At 32.0% G+C, this 23,287-nt stretch overlaps 2 protein-coding genes and 1 long non-coding RNA gene across 6 annotated transcripts in view; 2 read left to right on the forward strand and 1 right to left on the reverse strand.

Annotated features, from left to right (window-relative positions):
• LOC111711533 (protocadherin Fat 2) overlaps positions 1-6,874 on the reverse strand; it is an 11,111-nt gene extending 4,237 nt beyond the window's left edge. Inside the window, exons 1-10 of the mRNA XM_023485914.1 lie at positions 6,820-6,874; positions 6,678-6,757; positions 6,068-6,154; positions 5,624-5,654; positions 5,339-5,451; positions 4,811-4,894; positions 4,625-4,750; positions 2,617-2,773; positions 1,000-1,115; positions 829-938 (exon numbers count right to left, since the gene is read on the reverse strand). Coding sequence (XP_023341682.1) covers positions 829-938; positions 1,000-1,115; positions 2,617-2,773; positions 4,625-4,750; positions 4,811-4,894; positions 5,339-5,451; positions 5,624-5,654; positions 6,068-6,154; positions 6,678-6,757; positions 6,820-6,859 — 944 coding nt within the window. The 5' untranslated portion in view covers positions 6,860-6,874. The remainder of the gene's footprint in view (positions 1-828; positions 939-999; positions 1,116-2,616; positions 2,774-4,624; positions 4,751-4,810; positions 4,895-5,338; positions 5,452-5,623; positions 5,655-6,067; positions 6,155-6,677; positions 6,758-6,819) is intronic.
• Positions 6,875-11,630: 4,756 nt separating this feature from the next.
• LOC111711534 (uncharacterized) lies at positions 11,631-13,300 on the forward strand. Its single transcript, XR_002767265.1, has 3 exons — positions 11,631-11,839; positions 12,651-12,752; positions 13,280-13,300. It is a non-coding gene; the product is annotated as an uncharacterized LOC111711534 (long non-coding RNA).
• A 4,297-nt stretch (positions 13,301-17,597) lies between these two features.
• LOC111711527 (uncharacterized) lies at positions 17,598-19,779 on the forward strand. Of its 4 annotated transcripts, none has more exons than XM_023485905.1 (3): positions 17,598-18,198; positions 19,026-19,217; positions 19,561-19,779. In XM_023485905.1, the coding sequence occupies exons 2-3, from the start codon at positions 19,042-19,044 to the stop codon at positions 19,700-19,702; spliced, it is 318 nt and encodes a 105-aa protein (XP_023341673.1). In that variant the 5' UTR covers positions 17,598-18,198; positions 19,026-19,041; the 3' UTR covers positions 19,703-19,779. The 4 variants fall into 4 exon arrangements, 3 of the variants coding, with proteins under 3 accessions (XP_023341673.1, XP_023341671.1, XP_023341672.1); XR_002767264.1 differs by lacking the exon at positions 17,598-18,198 and adding an exon at positions 18,343-18,419 and having other exon boundaries at positions 19,062-19,217; XM_023485903.1 differs by lacking the exon at positions 17,598-18,198 and adding an exon at positions 18,363-18,419.
• The last annotated feature ends 3,508 nt before the right edge of the window (positions 19,780-23,287 follow it).

A 23,287-nucleotide genomic window follows, 5' to 3' on the forward strand; every position in this document is an offset into this window, starting at 1 on the left:
TAACCTGATACTGTTCTCTGATGGATCTAGGACGGGTGTATATCTCCTGGTATCTATGAATACAGAGTAACCTTATACTGGTCTCTGATGGGTCAAGGACGGATGGATTTATATCTCCTAGCATCTATGAATACTAAGTTACCTAATACTGATCTCTGATGGATCTAGGACGGGTGAATTGATATCTCGTGGTATCAATGAATACTGAGTAACCTGATACTGTTCTCTGATGGGTCAAGGACGGGTGTATATCTCCTGGTATCTATGAATACTAAGTAACCTGATACTGGTCTCTGATGGGTCAAGGACGGATTGATTGATATCTACTGGCATCTATGAATACTGAGTAACCTGATACTGGTCACTGATGGGTCAAGGACGGATGGATTAATATCTCCAAGTATCTATGAATACTGAATAACCTGATACTGATCTCTGATGGATCTAGGACGGGTGTATATCTCCTGGTATCTATGAATACTAAGTAACCTGATACTGATCTCGGATGGATCTAGGACGGGTGGATATCTCCTGGTATCTTTGAATACTAAGTAACCTGATACTGATCTCTGATGGATCTAGGACGGGTGTATATCTCCTGGTATCTTTTAATACTGAATAACCTGATACTGATCTCTGATGGATCTAGGACGGGTGGATTAATATCTCCAAGTATCTATGCATACTGAATAACCTGACACTGATCTCTGATGGATCTAGGACGGGTGTATATCTCCTGGTATCTATGAAAACTAAGTAACCTGATACTGATCTCTGATGGATCTAGGACGGGTGGATATCTCCTGGTATCTTTTAATACTGAATAACCTGATACTGGTCTCTGATGGATCTAGGACGGGTGGATTGATATCTCCAGGTATCTGAACAACTACGACAGCTTCAGAAGATTTTTTCTCCGTCGTATCTACCTCTGTTGCCTGTGAAAACAAAAAAATGTTAATTTGTTATTTGATTATAATAAAACACAAAAATGTTTACCTTTATGGTAAGTTCCAAGATTCCCTTAGATCTAGATTCTAGAGGAAGCTCTTTTATCCATAACAACTCCACCTCCCCTGTAGTACTTTTCTCTCCGAGGTTAAAATAGTCCTTCCCTAAACATAATTTGGATTTCTGCATCAAACTAAAATTACAACATTTGCTTGTGAATAAACATAACATTTTGCACACCTTTCATACAGGGTTACCGACAAAGGACTGTATAGAGTTTATACTTGAAGCATTTTAAAATACTGCATCTGCATATTCTTGGATGTTTACCCCTTAAAACATATTCTTGGAGGTTTACCCCTTTGAACATTTATTCTTGGAGGTTTACCCCTTTAAACATTTATTCTTCGGAGGTTTACCCCTTTAAACATATATTCTTCGGAGGTTTACCCCTTTAAACATATATTCTTCGGGGGTTTACCCCTTGAAACATATATTCTTCGGAGGTTTACCCCTTTAAATATATTTTGCTCTATATTTTCTTGGAGGTTTACCCCTTTAAACATATATTGCTCTGCATATTATTGAAGGTTTACCCCTTTAGACATATTTTGCTCTGCATATTCATGGAGGTTTACCCCTTTAAACATATATTGCCCTGCATATTCTTGAAGGTTTACCCCTTTAAACATATATTGCTCTGAATATTCTTGGAGGTTAACCCCTTTAAACATATATTGCTCTGCGTATTCTTGAAGGTTTACCCCTTTAAACATATATTGCTCTGCATATTCTTGAAGGTTTACCTCTTTAAACATATATTGCTCTGCATATTCTTGGAGGTTAACCCCATTAAACATATATTGCTCTGCATATTCTTGGAGGTTTACCCCTTTAAACATATACTGCTCTGCATATTCTTGGAGGTTAACCCCTTTAAACATATATTGCTCTGCTTGCAAACTATGAAATCTGCACGCACACAGCCTTTCTATATAAACTTTGCACACATTCTAATTCTTGTCAGTTACTATGTTAGTTTAAAAAGTGAAGAAACAAATGTAAGTAAATGTTTCTTTTTCTCCTCTTATTTCAATATTTAACCTTTCATACTGTCTGTTTTCTTATACTAATGATTCCTTGCAACTGTAAACTTCTCTCTTACTTCAATCATTAAACCCTTTTTCCGTAGTTTTTTTTTACATAACTCAAAAAGTATTGGCTTGTAATGTTGCTGTTGAAATTTTTTGACTTTTCCTAAATAACCATAGCCCTTTCTTTAGGTCCAAAACAGGGCTTTTATACTAAATGCCTGAGTCCTCAGACACACTGCCTAATTGACTACTTTTTCCTAAAATTTTTTTCGACCCCCTTTCAGTTGTCAGATTTTGAAAATTTTCAGCTTTTTGGAAAGCCTTAGACATAAGAAAATGGATTTTGCAAAGAAATTTTTGCAAACTATTTGCATACAACTCGTCACAAGAAATTAGTACATTTTTAGTTTTTCTTAATTACACATCAGGTTAATTAAAATTTTGCAAGAATTTTTTGCATATTTAAAATGGCATGGTCAAGGGCTTTTCAAATACCTATATTTTATTATTTTTGGTACATGTTTACTATATAACTAGATTTTCCAACAAAAAAATTCCAATTTTTGCAAACTTGCTGATTTTTTGCAGATTCTAAGGAAAATTACCTTTTGGTTCGGTACTTGAGCCGAATATACTTGTTTACTAAACAAAGGAGGAAACAGGTTTTCAGGTCGGAATTTCAGTGTTATACTCTTCTTATTAGACTCTAAGGAAGGCGTTCCTTTATCCTGAAATTCATATTTTAAAGTGACGGGAGGCGTAATTTTATCTTGAAATCTTTTTATGATCAGAGCTGAAAAGAGAATGAGATATCCTTAATTACGATCGCTTAGTTTGATTATCCAATGTTCACACTTTTGATTTTCTTCTTATAATCCTCTTTCTGGATATTTCTACTGTTTACAAGTTACGTTTGATAACAAATACAGATACAATGCTATATCGATTGGACTAATATCCGATTGCATTAAAGTCAGCTATTAACAAGCAGGCTTTTAGAGCATTTAAACAAATATAAATTTAATCATGTTAATATGAAATAATTAAAAAAACAAATTTTAAGACTATTGTCATTTTGAACGTTAGTATTAATAAACATTAATCCAAAACTTACGTTCGATGTTTAATTCAATTGATATGACACCATTAACACCAGAAATCAAAACCGGTTTTTTTCAAAAGTTAAAGAGTATATCTAAACATGACTTACTGATTGGTTAAATTTTTAACTTCTTTCATGGATATCGAAAGGAGTTTAAGCATTAATCTTGATATCCACCGTTCTACAGTTTTTAGCTCAGATATCACTACAAACTCTCCATGGAAGGAGAAGGTCAAAATCAATTGACATTACTCCTACGACTTTGTGACTCCGTTGCTCCTCTAGTTAAGTGTAAAAAAGCAAATTTAAGAAAAGCAAATTTATTTGGTTACATATTAGAAATTCAAAACATTTTTATATTTTAAGCCTAAAAACTAGAAAAGCAAATTTATTTGGTTACATATTGAAAGTACTTTTAATCTTACGGGCATTTTTCTATATTTTGTCGTGAATGCGGAAGATATGGTCGTTTTTCTAGTCCTATTTTATTCAGATAATTCCAATATATTTTTCTGCAGTAGAATTGCGAAAGTCACTTCTATACATAAATTTGGCTTGTCTGTCTGTCTGTCTGTTTGTATCCAATAAACGTCAAAACGGCTGAACCAATCGGGCCCAAAGTTTTTGTGGGACATCTAGGGACCCCAGGGAAGGTTTATGAATCATCAAAATTTCAAATATTTGTCTCCATCAAAATTCGATCTTCATTAAATTTTTGAAAATTTTGAAAATCCACTAAATTTGTTGTGAAAATCCGAGAATTATTTTTGTTTTGTTTTACGATGTACACAAAGAGAACATGTTCACAATTAATTTAGAAGATGGGCGCGAAGCGCTCTCTAAGGCTAGTTTGTAGAGAATCCACAATTGCAAAATTGCAGTTTTCAACATAAACATTAATTTAATTCATATCTGATCAAATGAAGATTTTACTGGTACGGTTGTGAATCGGACATTGCCATCTTTGCACGGTGGACATTAGGTTTACAGGTCCTTCAAGACTTTTCTAACTTTAGAGGAATGAATCTTATAACTCAGAGAATTATCTCCAACTTTTTCCTTTTTCATGTTGTAAACATGATCGAGGGATGTATTTCGATGTAAAAAAAGTAAATTGTTAATGCACTTTAAATAAATTGTTAAATTATGGAAAATATTTTTGTGAATGTGACATTGTGTTGTTTTACAATGTCTAAAGTTTCCCAACATGTGGTTTGTATCTTCAGAAATGCAAGAGATTTTCAAAATTTAAAAAGTTTTGGTTACACAACTGTAAGTACATGACATTCAGACCACCAAGTTTGGAAATCACAGAATTTGGGGAGTAAAATTTTTTTTTTATGACTGTAATTTGGATCGAAAAAGATTTTAAAGTCGTCTCAATTATTTCCCATGTTTATTGGGACACCTTGTATAGCTTAAGTTAATAGTATTTCCGGGGACTCTACAAAATTATTTTTTATAAAATATGAATCACCTTCGCTTTAATTGAAAAAGTGTATTCGGATCCAATATTTGAATCTTCAAATACTGGTTTCTTAAACATCAGGGAAACCAAATATTTTCCAGGTTCAACCATAGTCTCAGAACATTCAATCAATTCCTAGAGAATAAATTGAAATAAATGGGATAGTTCACAGTATTTAACGAGTTTATTAGATACCTGTGGGTCGTCTTCCACCAGACATATAATCTGATTATCAGGAACAGATGCAGATTTATTAAAATCTTTATCAGTTACCTCAAGCTGAATAATATATTGTTATACTTTACTAGTTTTACATCTTTATTAAAATGTGGTTTTGTCTGTCACTGTGTATGTTTGTTTGTATGTTTGTATTTCAACTTTTCATGACTCCAGGGAAGGTTTATGGAATTACAAAAATAAGTCCCACAAATTTTTGATTTTCATAAAATTTTGAAAATTTACAAAAATAAATTGTACATCTGTAAATTTTCTTATTTTTGTTTTATTATAGAGAAAATGTTGAAAGATTGAGCAACAATCAATATTTAAGATAGAAGATGTGCGCGAAGTACCATAATAGTTTTTTAAAAATGTGGCTTTCTTTGCGTGTCAGTTTTTATGTTTGTTTGTATCCTATAAACGTCAAAACGGCTGAACCGATCGGGCCCACATTTTTTGTGGCAACACGCATGACTGAAGTGAGTAAGTATTAGAAAAGCTCACCTTAGCGTTTGGATAAACAATGTCAAAGGGTACACCCGTTGGAAAGGATTTAGGTATATCTTCAAAGGTTTCGGGCTCAGGTTTCGGAAACTCAGGGAATCGATTGTTTTGCACTTAAAATATAGTTATTATTTATTAACAAGCTATAATTCATACTAGAAGACAAAGAAAATTATTTTGGTTTATTAAATTTTAAAAAAGTATTTAAAAGGTTTTGTGGTGCCCCATTTAACAATTAAAAAATATTTGCCGTAGACCCTAAAATTTGTTAATTTTACTACTTACCCACTATTAAGATATCGGTCTTTTTTTCCTCCTAAAAAATCACTCATTATTTTCCTTTTATTTACCTATGATATAGTCATTTGATCATTGCAGCCATGATATGATTTATATAATATATATCTCCCTGGGTGGCCAAACATATCAACTAACTATTTTGTAATACTCACTTAAACAGATATATAAAAAAAATAATTAGATGAAGTAAAAAAGTTAAGTAATATTAGTTATCAGATCCTATTTACCAGTTTTTAAAAGTAAAATTTTTTTTTATCTTAATAAACTTAGATTTACAAGAAAAATAGAGAGAGGACATGGCAGGTATAGGAACTTTTTTAAAGCTACATCCTCTAGGTTTCTTTAGGTCAAAAATCAAATAATTCCTTTTTTAAGAGCTTTATTGCTAAAACAAATTGTTCTAATTTTAAATGTTTAAATATTACTTACGGTTTTTCCAACTTTTGTGTATCTACATGTAACTATTTGTGTTTTCTCCACGTGTTCAACATCATTTAAATCACTTAGATTATCAACCTAGAATTAAGTTTAAAAACTCAATAACTTTATTCAAAACCACTGGTTTCATACCGGACAATAAAGTGGAATGGTTTAAATATATGGAACCACTTTTTTTGTCCCAGCCCAGCTCACAATTTTACTGTCCCGACTGGCTAACTTTTAGTCCTTTCTAGAGCTGAAAACTTTAGAATAGTGGATATTGAGATCTATGCTTGATCTTCTCTTTTTATTAATTTCCAGATTAATTTAATCTTTAGTTTGTATCCTGAAAACTGTATGATATTCAACCAATAAAGTGGCGTATGCAGAAATCCGAGAAGCAAATCAGAAGCCGAGAAGTTTGAAATTTTACGCGCCATTTGACGAGAGAACTCTCATTGGACGGAATCTGTATAGGGATATCCAAAGCAAGATAAAAATGCAGATTAAGCAGTAAATTCCAGTAAGTTCCCGACTGTATATTTCTTTGTTTAACTTTTGAACAGCTAAGCACTAACACAAGCAAACATTTTCCCCTAATGGATACTTAAATACTTACCCACATCTTATAAAATTCTCCAGTTTCGTCTTCACGTATTTGAAAATTGTCAGGGTAGATGTTTTCCACAATCTCAACAGCTAAACACATAGTTACTGTTTATGTGTAGAGTGACAGGTCTGATTCACAATCACAAGGGTACCTTTAAACTCTGTCTGATTAAGAACAAAGAAGATATCCATATTTTAATGCCGTGGTCATCATATGGAATACAAAATACAAAATATATATACAAAATCGTTTATCAAAAGAGTATGTCATCTTTAAGAAACTACATTATAATTATTAAGCTAGCTATAATACATCTCTAACTAAAATAATGAATAATTATGAATAAACTTTTTAATGAAAAATAAATCTCAACTTTTGACTTTTAATAAATTTTGGATCCAACCACCAAAGAACTTAAATAACGAAAATAAGAACTTAAAGTAGGGCTTGGCGCGTTCCTGGTGGAACAATCGTTCTTTCCCGAGAACAAACGGAACGATCAAGAACGATCCCATCGTTCTGAAAAAAAGGCTTAGAACGCGTTCTTAAAAATATTGGAACGATTAGTAAAAGAACAGAACGAAATGGAACGAGAGTTGCTTGAAAAGAACGGTCAAAATCGTTAACGTGTTCTTATTATCAAGAACTTGGTCTATGTTGGGAACGCATTTTAAATCAGGAATGTGTTCCATGAGAGGAGGATCGCATTCTGAGAATCATGATTAGTTAATTTTTTTATCATAATATCAGTATTTTTATTTAATTTTGATAAGTTCAATACTCTTATCTCTTTTCATAAAATAAATAGCAAATATCTTTGTGTTTTGGAAAAAATGAATCAACAACGATCGTTTATAAAGTCCATTTATTTACATAAATCAAAATATTTATAGAAATATTTTACTGATTTATAAAAAACAAATATTAAAAGAATGAATTTACTTGTTAATAGAGTTTGAAATATTTTCCGGTTTTACAAGATTTTTGGGCCTTTGAGAAACTTTTTGGTCTTAAAAATTTTGTTATAATTTGATAAACGGAAATGTTTTAGCTGGATATAACTAGTTTGACTATATCAGTCTAAAATGTTGTTATAAATACATAAACACATATTAACAAAATATCAACATTGTACCTGTACAAAATGTTTTAAGGTCATTTTAAAAAACAAACAAAAAAATTTGTGCTTTTACAAAACTAATTAACGATAATTTTCTGCCTTGAGGTTGGCCAGCAGTCAGTTCTTTGCAGTTTACAAATTCTCCAAAATACCCAGGTTCCAGCCGAACCTCTGATCAAATAAAACTATCAATTTTTTTTTCTTCATATTTTGTTTTTTGTTAACTACAGTGATAACCAGAAAACTGTAGGGTAGGAAGACGAAATTAAAGAAATACTGAAGTGCATTTGATGCAAATAGCTTTACAAGAAAATTGTTAAATCCCAAATTAAGTGTAATGGGTCTGTTTACACTGCACAATTGCTGTATCACATGTTCAATGGAATATTCAAAGTCATAACTTGATGCTAAGAGTCATTTTCATTTTCCAGAGTTTTCTTGTTATTACTGCATGTTCATCCAAATAATATCCTTCTATAACTAGAATAGCTGTAATTTGGTTTGGGAGGTGTTTTGCCAGTATCTAAATTGGAACACGATCACATGCATCACTTGCTATCAATTCTATCTTGCAATCTTAATCAGTTGCTTTCAGCCTACTGTGCTATCCAAACATTTGCTATCAAACTAGTTTACTATCAACTCAGTTCAATCACATTCATTTGCTATCAAGCCTCACTTGCTATAAGGCGTATCAATCATCAGTTGCAATCAACAATTTTGCTATCAATCATCATTTGCTATAAAATTTTCGACTTGCTCTCAATCCTTATTTTTACCATTTTCTTCCCTAAAAATCTGCAAAATAAATGAAATTTCTCAAAATTTGAATTTCTTCATTCTCTGTCAAAGTTTGTGTAGAACCAACCTAAAAGATAGAAACAACTACCTGTATTTCCACTACAAAGACGGGGCAAACATAAACACACATTTAAAATCAATATTATTTGGAGAAATATATATTTAAACTGTTTTTAATAAAGCAACTAAGAATTAACTGGTTTTGATAATAACTGACTAAGAAGGCAACTAGGTTTTGATAGCAAATTATTTAAAGAGCAACTTGGTTTTGATAGCAACTTATTTAGAGAGCAACTAGTTTTTGATAGTAATTTATTTAGAGAGCAACTAAGTTTTAATAACAACTTATTTAGAGTGCAACTAGTTTTTGATAGCAATTTATTTAGAGAGCAACTAAGTTTTAATAGCAACTTATTTAGAGTGCAACTAGGTTTTAATAGCAACTTATTTAGAGAGCAACTAGGTTTTAATAGCAACTTATTTAGAGTGCAACTAGTTTTTGATAGCAATTTATTTAGAGAGCAACTATAGGTTTTAATAGCAACTTATTTAGAGTGCAACTAGGTTTTAATAGCAACTTATTTAGAGAGCAACTAGGTTTTAATAGCAACTTATTTAGAGAGTAACTAAGTTTTGATAGCAACTTATTTAGAGAGCAACTAGGTTTTGATCGAAACTTATTTAGAGAGCAACTAGTTTTTGATCGAAACTTATTTAGAGAGCAACTAGTTTTTAATAGCAACTTATTTAGAGAGTAACTAGGTTTTAATAGCAACTTATTTAGAGAGCAACTAGTTTTTGATAGCAACTTATTTAGAGAGCAACTAGGTTTTAATAGCAACTAAGAACATATTTTAATAGCAACCGGACTATTTTCAAGGGAGGGATCGAGAAATAAAAGGTAGACTGTCGAAGTGTACTGTATAAATCACTTTATTATACACACCGCCAGCTAAGTCTGAGATATTTTTGATTAAAACGTTTTGAAAATTACAGAAAAAGCCAGTTGGTATCTTTTTACAGTGCAAAAAAAATCTTTGGATTAAAAAAAGGGATAAGAGACTCAAATTCTGGTTTAAATAGTTAAATCAATTTTTTAAGTAGATTCATTTTAAAAGTAGATTTTCAACTTTGAAATTACTTGTGAAACTGAAACATCAACTACACATAGGATTGCCCAAAATTTATCATATTGTACCACAGTTTTATGGCCCCCCTAGACCTCCATTGAGACATATACCTCGAAAAAGGCTAAAATCAGAAGACATCTTTTAGATTTATATTTAGATTGAGAATTTAGCGCAAATTATTTTCTTAGTCTATAACATATATTAATATTTGTAGAAGACATAGGGAGAATGCTTTTTAAATTAATTAACATTCTTTTTTTTCAAACGAAAATAAACAGAATTTAGAATAACTTATTTCTTTGTCCACTTTTGATATGCAGGGTTACCCACAACGAATGAGATTGTAAAGACGACCTCAAGCTATTTATTAAAGACGACCTCAAGGTATTTATTTACCACTTTTCCAAGGTTCAAGAAAGTATTCTGCCATGAATGAAGTTTTTTTATGACCTTTATGTAGATTGAGAAAGGAGAGAAACAAATTTACAGTTGAAGAAATCATAATTCTAAGGAAAAAAACAGTGTTAATTCCGTACAGTCATCTCTGAAGTCTCAGCCTTTGTGGTTAGCCCTGTAATTGCATATTTCATTGTAAAAATGAATTGATAGTTTTATTCTCCTGCAGCTAGTGTAAGTATGATTAAAATGGCGTGTATGCCCCCCATCACGGAAACAACTGATTTCTCTGTTTTATGTTTATCAGTGGAAAGATAACAGATAAGTATGATTAATTAAACTATTAAGTAGAAATTTGCACTCTATACACCTTTTTTCATACAAGCTTAAGAGTCCGTCGTTGCCCGTGGATTTTAAAAAACACTTGCAAACAAAGATTTCGAATTTTGAAAACAAAAATCTCGAATTTTAATACCAAAAATTTTGAATTTTTATACCAAAAATTTTGAATTTGAAAAGAAAAATTTCAAATTTTAAAAACAAAAAATTTCGAATTTTAAAACCAACAATTCCGGGCCATCCGTGGGTTTTCAACAAAAAAAATATATATATGTTTCAGTTTTTAAACTTCACATTTTAAAAAATAATTATACTAAACATAATGTTTGACTTATGACTTAACTTCAAGCAAGTTTGTATGGTAAGATTTGATACTCTGGAGTATCTCCAATTTACTAGAAATATCGTCTTCAAAGCAATAAACATTCAAAATCCTCATATGACATAATTGATTATTGGCGGATACTACAGTGCCAATGTTGCTGCGCTTTTTACAGCTGACAAGACGAATTTTCTAGTTTATCTAACCCTACCTTACAACCTTGACTTCAAGTAACCCTCTCTTTAAAGTTGTTTCCCTGAATAACAACTGAAAATTGATTACTTTCGAAACCAGTTTTCTATGTAAACATTACTCGCGGATAAATTCAAGAAAACGACGATATCTTCCTTAATAATACTGAAAAAAGGGGTTAAAGGGGGCAGCTGTAAATCAGGTATTTAAATGGAGGGTTACTTGAAGTTCTGTTAAAGGGACTGTAAGCGTAGTTTCAATTAAACTTCAATTTAAATTTAGATTCACAACAGTACCCTTAAAACCTTTGAATATATAAAGTGATTTATTTTATAGATTTCAACATATGAATTCTGTTAGCTAAGATATTCAAAATTTGAAAAATGAAAAGTTTGCGCTAGGAGGTTCAAAGAGATTATGAAATTAAACAAAACATGAAACTTTTATCATATCATTGCATAGATTTCCTCTTTTCTATACATACTATTACAGAGTAATTTCATCAAATTTTACCTTTTCCTAATTGTTAGATTAGAGTGTTTCGTCCTCTTGTCGTTTTAAATTTCCATTGTTATATATATTTGTTATACATACAATAATCAACTTCCGGTATTGGATAGATAGATAGATCCTGAAAGTGTTTATAAATAATCAAGTTGTTCCCAAGGTTTCACCTAAGGAAGGAACACTAATAATTAAAATAAGTGATTAACTTCAAGGGACCCCTCCAAAGATTGGCATGTCAAATTTACAACAGTTAAGAGAGTTGAGAAAAATGAGATAGATATCGTCGTTTTATATTGTTAAAAGTGGTAATTCTAGCAATATAATTCATTGTTAATTTTTAAAGAAACGGTTTTCAGCTGAAAAGGTAAGCATATCTCAATTTAGGTAGAATATAGCTTTATGTGAATCTGAAGTCTCTCTTTGACTGGAGGGTCTAAACTCCCTTTGATTTAGTTAATTTCAATGTGATCAAAAAAAAAAAATCCGACGATTTATGAATCTGCAATGTAAAAAGTCAAAATTGAACGTTGCAGAATTCTGAATCCAAAAATCATTAATGACCTTTTCATTTCATGCTTTTCAGATTACAATTGTCACAAATAAAATTAGCAGATTTTTTACCTTTTATGAAAAGAAATCAATCAATTAATTCAATTAGGATCAGCTCAGCCATTTTATTCGATATTTCCGTCAAAAGAGGATTATAAAGTCGTCTTCCTGAATAATTCAACATGTTTTCTGCCCGTGCTTAATACAGTGAGAATGATAAAACTGTGGAATAGAAAGACGACATTGTAGCAATATTTAAATTTATTTTATAATGTTCCAAAGAAAACAGATTTACTAGTAACTCATCAAATCACTTATTGAGTTAAATGGGTCTGTTTACGCTGCCCACTTGTTGTGTCTCACTCTCATGATTATTGGACTATAAAAGTCATAACTTAAGTTTCAAAGCCGTTTTTCTATTCCAGAGAGGTAAAATTTCCAGGTCTTCTCGTTTTTTTTGCAGGGCTGGTCGGTTTATATTTCTGAAACTATTCACATTTTTATCCAAAAAAAAAATGTTGCTATAAGCTAATTGTTTTATCATGGTTTGCGCAACTCTTATTTCCACTTCAATAAAATATAGAAAAGTAAAGTTGTGTCCAGTGTTTATTATTCCCCCTGTATAGAGTACAGCTGGACAAGGTAAACACGATGAAAAGATTTTTTAGAAAATCTAAGCAGGATGTTTCTATCACAGACGAGGAAGCTACGTTAGACAACATTCTTAAGTATTCAAATATCATTTTATATCTATTTTGTTTTATGTGTACTTCATGGTCAAATTGCATTTTACTGAAAAATTACGTCTCTAAAGGCTGTTCATATATGTTTATAAATTGCAATGAGAAAAGGTGTGAATATAAAAAAACATATTTTAACTATGTTACGTATTTTCCTTAAGATTTTTTTCCCAAGCAGCAACTTCCAAAGGGTATTTCCCCAAATGTGCAATTTCCCAAGCTGCAACTTCTCGATTCTGTCCCACCCACCCAACGCTTAGTCTGCACTGTGATTTAAAGGTTGCAAGCGTTGCGACACTTCAAAGTCGACCCTTTCTTAAAAATTTATGAGACTTTTTTCAAGCAGACTGAACCTAAGTGAGCCGCAGCTCTCGGCATTCAAGATTAACAATATGTAGACAAAAGTCTCGAGTTAAGCTCTTATTTATTTATTTTAGTTAAAATCAAAGGGAAACACGTTTTTTTCTCAAGGCATTCAGTTTATCGTAATTTGCGCGCTCACTCCCTTTATTCAGGGATAAAAGTGCCGAGAAAAAGAGAATAGAACGAGAAGAGGAAGAGTTTCAAAAACAGAGAAGAGGAAGAGAAAGAAAACTGATTCAACTAGAGAAAAAAGAATTGTGTAAACGACAAGCTAAGGTCAATTTATTTTCGAAACAACAGACAACAGTGATAAGTTTGAAAACAATGAAAAGGAAGACGACATTTTAACAATACTTAAGTTTAGTTGATGGTATTACAAAACAGATAAGGTAAATCACTGATTTAAAAAATGGTTCTGTACAGTTGTTCATGCTCATTAGACATTTTAAAGTTATAAATTGAACTTAAAATCCGCCTTCCTATTTCGGAGTTTTCTGGTTAATCTTGAAATATATTAGTAATAGTAACTCTACATCTTTATTGTTTGTCTTTTGTCAAAAAAATACGAAAACTTTCGAAGTCGTCTTCTTTGATCGTATTTTCTTTTTGAAAATTCAAAAATTCATTTAAACGTACAGGGTGTCCCACGAAACATGGCAATAGCAAGACGACTTGAAAGTCGTCTTTGATATTTGAATTTATTTGTGCCATTTAGTCTTCTATCTACTTTAACATGTATGATTCTTGTAACAATTATCACATAATTCTCCTAGCCCTGGCATTTCCAAAAAGTGGTCTGCGTTTTTTGTGCTTTCAATATTACCGGAGATATAAAGAGTTTGGTTCAGATNTTTTTTCTCTTTTCTTTTGGTTTTCAAAAAAAAATTTATTTAAACAAATTTAAACTACACCATTTATATATGTATTTATATCTTTGTGTGTGAATAAATCTTTATAATAATAATATCATTTTGGATAGTTTATTGCACTAAATTGCGATTTTCAGAACTAATCAGAAAATTTAAAAAGAATGAATCGTTCTTAAAAATTGTAAAAGCCTAATTTGACAATTTGCATTCGGTTTTTCGAGTATAATATGCGTATTTCAGCGTTAAATCTAGGAAATAATTAATTCAATATGATATGGAACGCTCTGTAAATAAAGTTGTAATAACAGTTTGTTTGTTGGTTCGATCATAACTTAGGAACCCCTGGACCGATTTGGCTCAAATTTTGATTGGGGAACTCGGGAGAGCCACGGGAATGTTCTTAGTTTGGTTTTAAGATTCCAAGTTGGGTGGGTCGACTCTTATTTCGAAAATTTAGTTCCCCGGTAAAATTGACCAAGTGCGGGTAAACGGCAGGAGTAACTATGAGTAGCCTGGGCAACGCTGGGTTCCCAAGCTATGTAGTTATAATGAAAGATGGATTTTAATATATAGATAAATAGATAGAAGATATGAAGATAAATAGATTGACAATCATTTAGCATGCATTCAAAATTGTTAAATCATCCTGCGTTTTTAAGAAAAGTATTTAATAAAAAGCAATGTACAGTTTAATTGAAGATTAACTTCTGGTTTAGAAGAACAGATTAAACTGCTGAAGATTAAGCTTGAAGATGTTCAAATTGATCACAAATATGAAGAAACACAACTAGAAAACATTATAAGGTAAAACAGTTAGAAGGAAAACATCATTAAGAATAAAAAATATATTATAATGAGAAAATAACAATGAAAACATCATTAATGATAATACAGTGATAACCAGAAAACTCTGGGATTCGGAAGACGACTTTATAGCAATACTTTAGTGCATTTGATGTTGTTACAAAGCAAATAGATTTTAAGACACTAATTAAATTCACTAATTAAGTGAATTTAGTCTGTTAAAACTGCTTAGTTGCTATTCCCCATTCTCATTGGACTACTTAAAATGCCAAATTGCTGTTTTTGTAAATTGTAAATTTAACCAGATGCAGCCTAAAGTGGGACCGCGTCAACCTAGTTGCACGGGACTGCCCTGCAGACGGAGTTCTATAGATGTAAATAGCCCCAAATTCAAAATTTGTGTTAAATGTAATTTTTTCAGTGCGTCTGTGGGCCTTCCAAAATTAAAATAAAACAACTTCAAATCAATTTTTCAACTTTTCAAAATTTTGATTCCATTTCAAAAATATGATTTTATTTAGCAAAATCATGCGTTTCTGCGCCGCGCAAAAAAGCATTAAAATCACACTTGAAAAAAAATTCAACAATGCATGTTTTTTCCTTGCGCTTGTGCGTGTTCATTGCAATTTTTCAACTTTGTTAAAAACTTTGATTTCACACTTGAAAAAAAATTCAACAATGCATGTTTTTTCCTGTGATTTTCATGCTTTTTTGCGCGGCGCAGAAACGCATGATTTTGCTAAATATTTTCATATTTATGAAATGAGATCAAAGTTTTTAACAAAGTTGAAAGATTGCGATGAAAACGCACAGGCACAAGGAAAAAACATGCATTGCTGATTTTTTTTTCAAGTGTGATTTTATTTTGATTCACGATCATCACAAATAAAAGAAAAGATTCTATGATAACGCACAGACGCATGGAAATATTGACATATAACCCAAATTTTGATTTTGGGGCAGTTTACACCAATACGACGGAGCTTGGCTAAATTTATTGACCCCTGCCTTAAGTCTGCCAGTGTAGTTGGTGTAACAGGTGAGTCAGTAAAAACTAGGATTGTAAAGGTTGGTTCAGTTTAGATTCAAATGTACATAAGTTGAGTGTGATGAGTTTAACTGATCCTGAATGATACATCCCTCTTGCGGCAGAGAGTTCAACCTCGGCATTTTAAACTCACTCTAATTGATCACTTTGCTCTTGCCAGGCTACATTGTTGAATAAAATGCGCTGGGTTGACTTTACATAGGGTAATTCAGACTGGACAGGACAATTGATTACAATCCAGATGTAAATCTTAGGAATTTCAAGATCAATCAAATCTGTTTGTAAAGAGAAGTGTCTCCTGCTCAGCTGCTTCATGTGATGGACTTGCAACAGGTCTGTGAAGAGCTGTTCCACAATGAGCGGCGTCTCCATAATCAGGATCCTCTGGTCCTGCTGTTGATTCCACAACAGGTGTGTGAAGATCTGCTCCACATTGAGCGGCGTCTCCATACTCAGGATCCTCTGGTCCTGTTGTTGATTCCACAACAGGTGTGTGAAGAGCTGCTCCACAATGAGAAGCGTCTCCATACCCAGGATCATCTGGTTTAACTGCTGATTCCACAATGTCTTTAAAGAGCTACTCCACTAACACCGGTGTCTACATACTCAGAATCCTCTGGTTCTGCTATATTGATTCCACAACAGGTCTGTGAAAAGCTGCTCTACAATGAGCGCCATCTTCGTACTCAGAATCCTCTGAAGAGTATTGAGCAGCTTGTGATATACTGGCTGGGTAATTTAGTTCTCCTTGTACGAACACTGTAGCTGCTCCAAGTCTCCAGTAGCTCTGTTCATAGAACCAACTAGAGAATATATCTTGCTCTGTAGTTGGACTGGCTGGACTATAGTTGGACTTGTTTGGATATCCTAGTTCTTCTGTATGTCCTGGAAGTCCTAGCTCTCCTGTGTGTCCTGAATATCCTAGTTCTCCTGTATGTCCTGGAAGTCCTAGCTCTTCTGTGTGTCCTGGGTGTCATAGTTCTCATATGTGTNTGTATGTCCTGGAAGTCCTAGCTCTCCTGCACGTCCTGAAAGTCTAAACTCTACTGTGTGTCCAGGATATCCTAGTTCTCCTGTATGTCCGGGAAGTCCTAGCTCTTCTGTGTGTCCTGGATATCCTAGTTCTCCTGCATGTCCTGAAAGTCCTGGCTCTCCTGTGTGTCCTGGATATCCTAGTTCTCCTGCATGTCCTGAAATTCCTAGCTCTTCTGTGTGTCCTGGACATCCTAGTTCTCCTGTATGTCCTGAAAGTCCTAGCTCTTCTGTGTGTCCTGGATATCCTAGTTCTTCTGTATGTCCTGGAAGTCCTAGCTCTCCTGTGTGTCCTGAATATCCTAGTTCTCCTGTATGTCCTGAAAGTCCTAGCTCTTCTGTGTGGCCTAGAGATCTTAACTCTCCTGTATGTCATGGAAGTCCAAGTTCTTCTGAGTGTCCTGGATATCCTAGTTTTCTTGTGTGTTCTGGAAATCCTAGCTCTCCTGTGTGTCCTGAATATCCTAGTTTTCCTGGGTGTCCTGGATCCACCCGCTGCTCTAAATATCCAGTGGCTCTGTTCATAGAACCAGCCAGAGCATCATCTGATCAGATCAGAGGTCGGAATAAAACTAATATAGATTTAAATCAACTAGGGGCAATTTATCGCTTTCCATTAAATTCAATCTCAGGTACCAAAGTCAATGAATTTGATCTGCATACTGCCCGATTCAAATTCTTCCTAAATCTTTAGTTTTAAAATAGTGGGTAAAAATTGTTTGTTCAGCAACGTAGCTCAAATTTATTAAATCTGACCTCAAGTATCAATTTAATACTACCGTTCAGTTGTCTATAGCATCGACTTCATCACTTATATATTTGCAAGCTTATCAAGTTAAACGTACTTCAAAACTTCAAAACTGTTAATCAGGATCAATCAGTTTTGCTGGATCATGAAATTTAAAATTTTCCTGCAAAGAAAATATCAATTTTGCTTTATCAACTGTTAAAAAAAAAACCTAAAAGTACACGTTTTAATACGATGTTAGGTACTTTCCCGAAGGATTTTCCCAATCGGCAACTTCCAAAGGTTTTTTTTCCCAAATTGTAACTTGGAAAGTCGCCCTTGGGAAAATGCCTTTTGGAAAATACCTAACACTTACATTACTGCTTATTACAACACAAATTGAATATTGCTAAACTGTTTACTTTTTTAAAAAATCAGCGGAAGAAAATAGAATAAAAAGGTCAATAATAAATGAATCACTAAAAGTTCAAATCATATTTTTTTTTGACACAGCTTGTTAGTTTTTTTTTTTACAAACAACAGTACGTTTTAAGAGCTCCTGGAGTTTAGGACCAAATCTTTTGGATCCAGGTCAGTGTAAAATTAGAAACAAATAAATATTTGTAAAATTATGAAAATTTCATGAATGGCTATACTCTAACAAAAAGGAGTCTTTTTTCATTCAAACTTTATAACATTTTCGAGATAGTAAGAAATATTTTTTTTTGACACAGCTTGTTAGTTTTTTTTTTTACAAACAACAGTACGTTTTAAGAGCTCCTGGAGTTTAGGACCAAATCTTTTGGATCCAGGTCAGTGTAAAATTAGAAACAAATAAATATTTGTAAAATTATGAAAATTTCATGAATGGCTATTGGCTATACTCTAACAAAAAGGAGTCTTTTTTCATTCAAACTTTATAACATTTTCGAGATAGTAAGAAATATCTAACTAATCACATATGTTTCTCTTTTTATATAGTTTATCTAAAAAGCAATTTTCAAAAACCTCTTCTATAGGGGGACTAACATTGTAATTTCATGTAAATTGTGCTAGATGCGATTCACAATGATGACCTTTATTGTAAATCATAAATGAAGAAATAATGATGGATTCACTTTCGTTTGTTTTTGTTAAAAAATGCGCCCACAATTATTCTTAAAAGCGCCTTATGGATTTTTGCCACAATAGGAAAAAAATACTTTATAGTTCACCTGCACGCCTAATTCTGTTGCATAAAACCCCTCAGGTCAACAACACATTGGGAACACTAGACGGGCTGGTACGGTAAAGACAAGACTAGAACTGCTGTACCGGTTTAGAACTTTTGAACTAATGTGAATTCTGAAACTGGTTTGAAGAGCAATGATTCGTTGTGATTCGTTTATGGCACACACTTTTTAAAGGACAATTTTTAGAGGTTCATTTGAAAATATGATGACACTACCTTTAAGTGCTGTTGATATACGTCCTAGAGGAGAGGGAGTTGAGTCCCGAGGGAGTAGGAGTACCTCCAGGGGGAATAGAAATATATATATGGGGAGTAGAAGTTTATCTATGGGGCGGGATGGAACACCATCCGCTCCCCCCGGTGAATATTCGGTGGCCAGGTAAAAAAATGAACTTTTAAAAAATGTTCTTTGAAAACACGTCAATTTGAGCGAACTGAGACTTGAGAAATGTGTGTAAAGTTCTCCAAACCCGCTTATATTCAGCTGCAAATTATTGTATGCGCTGTATTGACTTAAATACTCAACACAGCGCACAGTTGAATTTACAAGCAGGTTTTGATAAGTTTAAACACACATATCTCTGTAGGAAAACATAAAAGGTTTTAAGAGTACCATTGTTAATCTTTGCATGGTGTTTCACTTGAATTTACGCATACAGTCCCTTAAAATATTTTTAAAAGAAATTTAGATTTAAAAACACATTTGAAACTTAATTTTCTAGAATTGATGAAGTAAATTCTGACGAAGGACTTGAAACTGAAGATGAAGATAATGTAAATGATAATGTAAATGATTATGTAAATGATGACACTTATGAAACAGTTACTCTTGTGGCAGAGGATTCCCTTGAACATCCGGAATAAGAATTCAAAATCATCTTTATTTATTAATGTATCTTATCTTTTTATTCACATGTTAAATATATATCAACCTCACCCAATCTTATTCTGATCTACGGATTAATTTAATTCCTTTTCGATATTCCGTGATGGTCCAAAAGTGCCCCATTGGATATCGAGATCAAGCGTTCAAGTTATTTTATCTAATTTTGCATTCATTTTATTAAATAAATTATGCACTTCGTAATTTATCATAAATTAAATTAAATACAAACACTTCGTAATTAAGCATAAATTAAATTAAATACATTCACATCGTAATTTATGATAAGTTAAATTAAATACATTCGCATCGTAATTTATGATAAGTTAAATTAAATACATTCACATCGTAATTTATGATAAATTAAATTAAATATATTCACATCGTAATTTATCATAAATTAAATTAAATACATTCACATCGTAAATATCATAAATTAAATTAAAAACATTCACATCGTAATTTATCATAAATTAAATCAAATACATGCACATCGTAATTTATCATAAATTAAAATAAATACATTCACATCGTAATTTATCATAAATTGAATTAAATACATTCACATCGTAAGAGGGGCGAAGGGCGCAATAAAAGCCTAATTTATGATATATATATATTATATACAGATACGAACTATATTCTGTATACACAAGATGTATCCCAGATTAGATTTCAAACCTGTCTGTCATATTCAATAGAAAAACATACACAACGGAACAGATAAAAAATATTGATGAAAGCAGATCTTATTCTTCAGTATCGTCTAGGATACAAATTAGGTTGATAGATCAGAATATATCATTGTTTTAACAAATATTTTATTTCAAAATAATTTTTACTTTTTCCCAGAATAAAAACATTTTTTATCATTCATTTGAAGAAAAGGTGACAAGAAACATGGCAAAAACACAAAAGAAACTATTTGAGTTCAACATTCCTCTGTGTTGTGTTGTATGAACACAATTCAATCAGAAGGAAATACAAATACACTCTAAACTCTATACTCTACACTCTACACTCTAACGTAAAATGTACGTTTTTGTACATTATGTTACAATAATATCAAACTCTACACTCTACACTCTAACGTAAAATGTACGTTTTTGTACATTATGTTACAATAATATCAAACGTTTAGATATAGTCTATAAAACGTGAACGTTGATTGTTAATGTTATAGGAAGTGATACCTAACGTTAACGTTTTGTGGAAACGTAACATTATTTTTCTAATATCTACAACATGTTTTACAATGATGTGAAGAAACATTTTGTTTCCAGGAGCAGTTTGAAAGTCCAATGTTTGAAAAATTAATTATGATTTGATTGAATATTGTAACAAAAGGATTTCTATTTCAAAGTTCAACTTATAAAAATTGTAACGTTGTATAACTGAAAAATGTATTTCTATTTATGAAAACGTTTTGAAACGTTTTCCCCAATAGTATATTTAAAAGTTCAACGTTTCAGAAATGGGTTATTGATTTAATAATCAGGAAACGAAAGTTTTTATACAGAGTATAAATTTAAATAATGTAACGTATAACATTTTAAAAACTTCTGTAAACTTCACAACTTTTCTCTGAATACATAATTGAGAAGTCTAACGTTAGATATATGTCTGATGAAAATAATGTTCATAAAACGTAAGGTTATGAGGGCTAAGTTTTAATTTCAAAAGTGTAACAATAATTGTGCCAATCAAAACATTTCAAAACGTCTCTAATCTATCAATGTAAGAGACGACTTATGATTATGACAGCAAAGTTTAATGGTTTTTCATTTCAAGTTTAAAGGAAATGAGTTTATGAAACAAACTCTAATAATTTTACCTTTGTACCATTTTACCTTTGTGTACGAAATAAATCTATAGTAAAAATAATAATAAAAACATCAAAAAAAAATAACTAAACTTTCGGAACAAATTATAATTTTCTAACCTCTTTATCTTTGTAAGCTGGTGTTGTAGAGTTTTGATCTTTCAAACTATGAATTCTGTTGGAGAAGAAAGTCTAAAGGAGTTGAGTTGTTGTCACAAACTTATATTTTCAATCCCTATATCTTTGCTAGCTAATTTTGTAGACCTTAGATATTTCAAATTATGAATTCTGTTAGATAAAAGAAATTCCACAGGAGGGTCAGTTTGCATTGAGTAAAAATGAAAAAATAGCCCTAAATTAACGTAAAATAATTTATAGATCTACTGTTCCACATACAAGAGTGGTTTGCCTTGCCGAATTTTAACTCATTTTATGAAGTGTCCCAAAACATGTCTATTTTTTAAGCTCGTCAAATACACACGATCATAATTTCAAGTGATCCTCCATTTAAAGAGGGCCATGATCGATTCCCAATAGTACCACTACCGTGTATACCTTTATCTGATTGCTGATTTTTCCTATCTTGTAAGTGTAAGCCGGTCATGCCACTCCATAAATGGAAGTTCGCTTGAAATTACGTCTCTAGTCCCTTTAAGACACACTATTGAGTCGAAACTCCAATACTAAAAACTTTCATTCACAAATTTAAAAAACAGTTCAAACCTAACATCTTTATATTGCTGCATTCTCATACACATTCTCTAAAAAGGTTAGCTATACAACAGCAACATACAGGGTGAGTAAAAAAGAGATTAACGACACAATTTTTTTGCATGGTTCGTGTTTTAGGTCGAAAGTACGAAAGTAGGAATTCAATTACCACAAACAAAATCTTTTGGTGCTTTCATTTAGAAACAATAATTTGTTTAAATAAAGTGTAACGTAAGAAACGTTAAGACCTGAACATTTTAGTATACAACGTAACGTAAAGAACATTATAGTATACAACGTAACGTAAAGAACATTATAGTATACAACNTCCCCTTGATCCTATCTAGCCCCCCCCTTGATCCTATCAACATATGCAGATTGAAAGAATGGACCCCACATTTAGAATATCGGATGTCTATATGTAATAAATACAGCAATCCCTATATTTGTTAACCTGAACATATCTAGATATGTTACATTGTATACATTGTCTGTAAATCTAAATGCGCTTATGATTGATTACGCAAAACTTGAAATGCAATAAACCAAACCTAGCTATGTCTGTAAATACGTTAAAACCTGTATTGTGATTAACCAAACCTAGCTATGTTTGTAAATACGTTAAAACCTGTATTGTGATTAACCAAACCTAGCTATGTTTGTAAATACGTTAAAACCTGTATTGTGATTAATTTATAACTACGTCTGCAGTAACTGGATTAACTACGCTTATATATCTGGGCTAATCTTGAAAATACGTATATGAAAGTTAATCTGTAAAATAGATATGTAAATAGATATGTAAATAGATATGTAAATAAACATTAGTTGGAAAAAATTCCGTTTTGATTACGGTGAGAGAGTAATTCGTTCCTTGTCTAAATGAACGAGATACAAGATTGTGTCCATTGATTTGACATTGATAGCGTGTGTGCTATGTCTGGTTGACANCTATCCATGGGAGAATACGGGTAAAGAAGGCCTGAAAAGGTTACTTATGATTATTAAAAGGTTCTTGGGATCAAATTCCAGA

The sequence above is a fragment of the Eurytemora carolleeae genome, unplaced genomic scaffold, assembly GCF_000591075.1.
Source record: "Eurytemora carolleeae unplaced genomic scaffold, Eaff_2.0 scaffold1130, whole genome shotgun sequence".
In the NCBI taxonomy this organism is placed as follows: Eukaryota; Metazoa; Arthropoda; class Copepoda; order Calanoida; family Temoridae; genus Eurytemora; species Eurytemora carolleeae.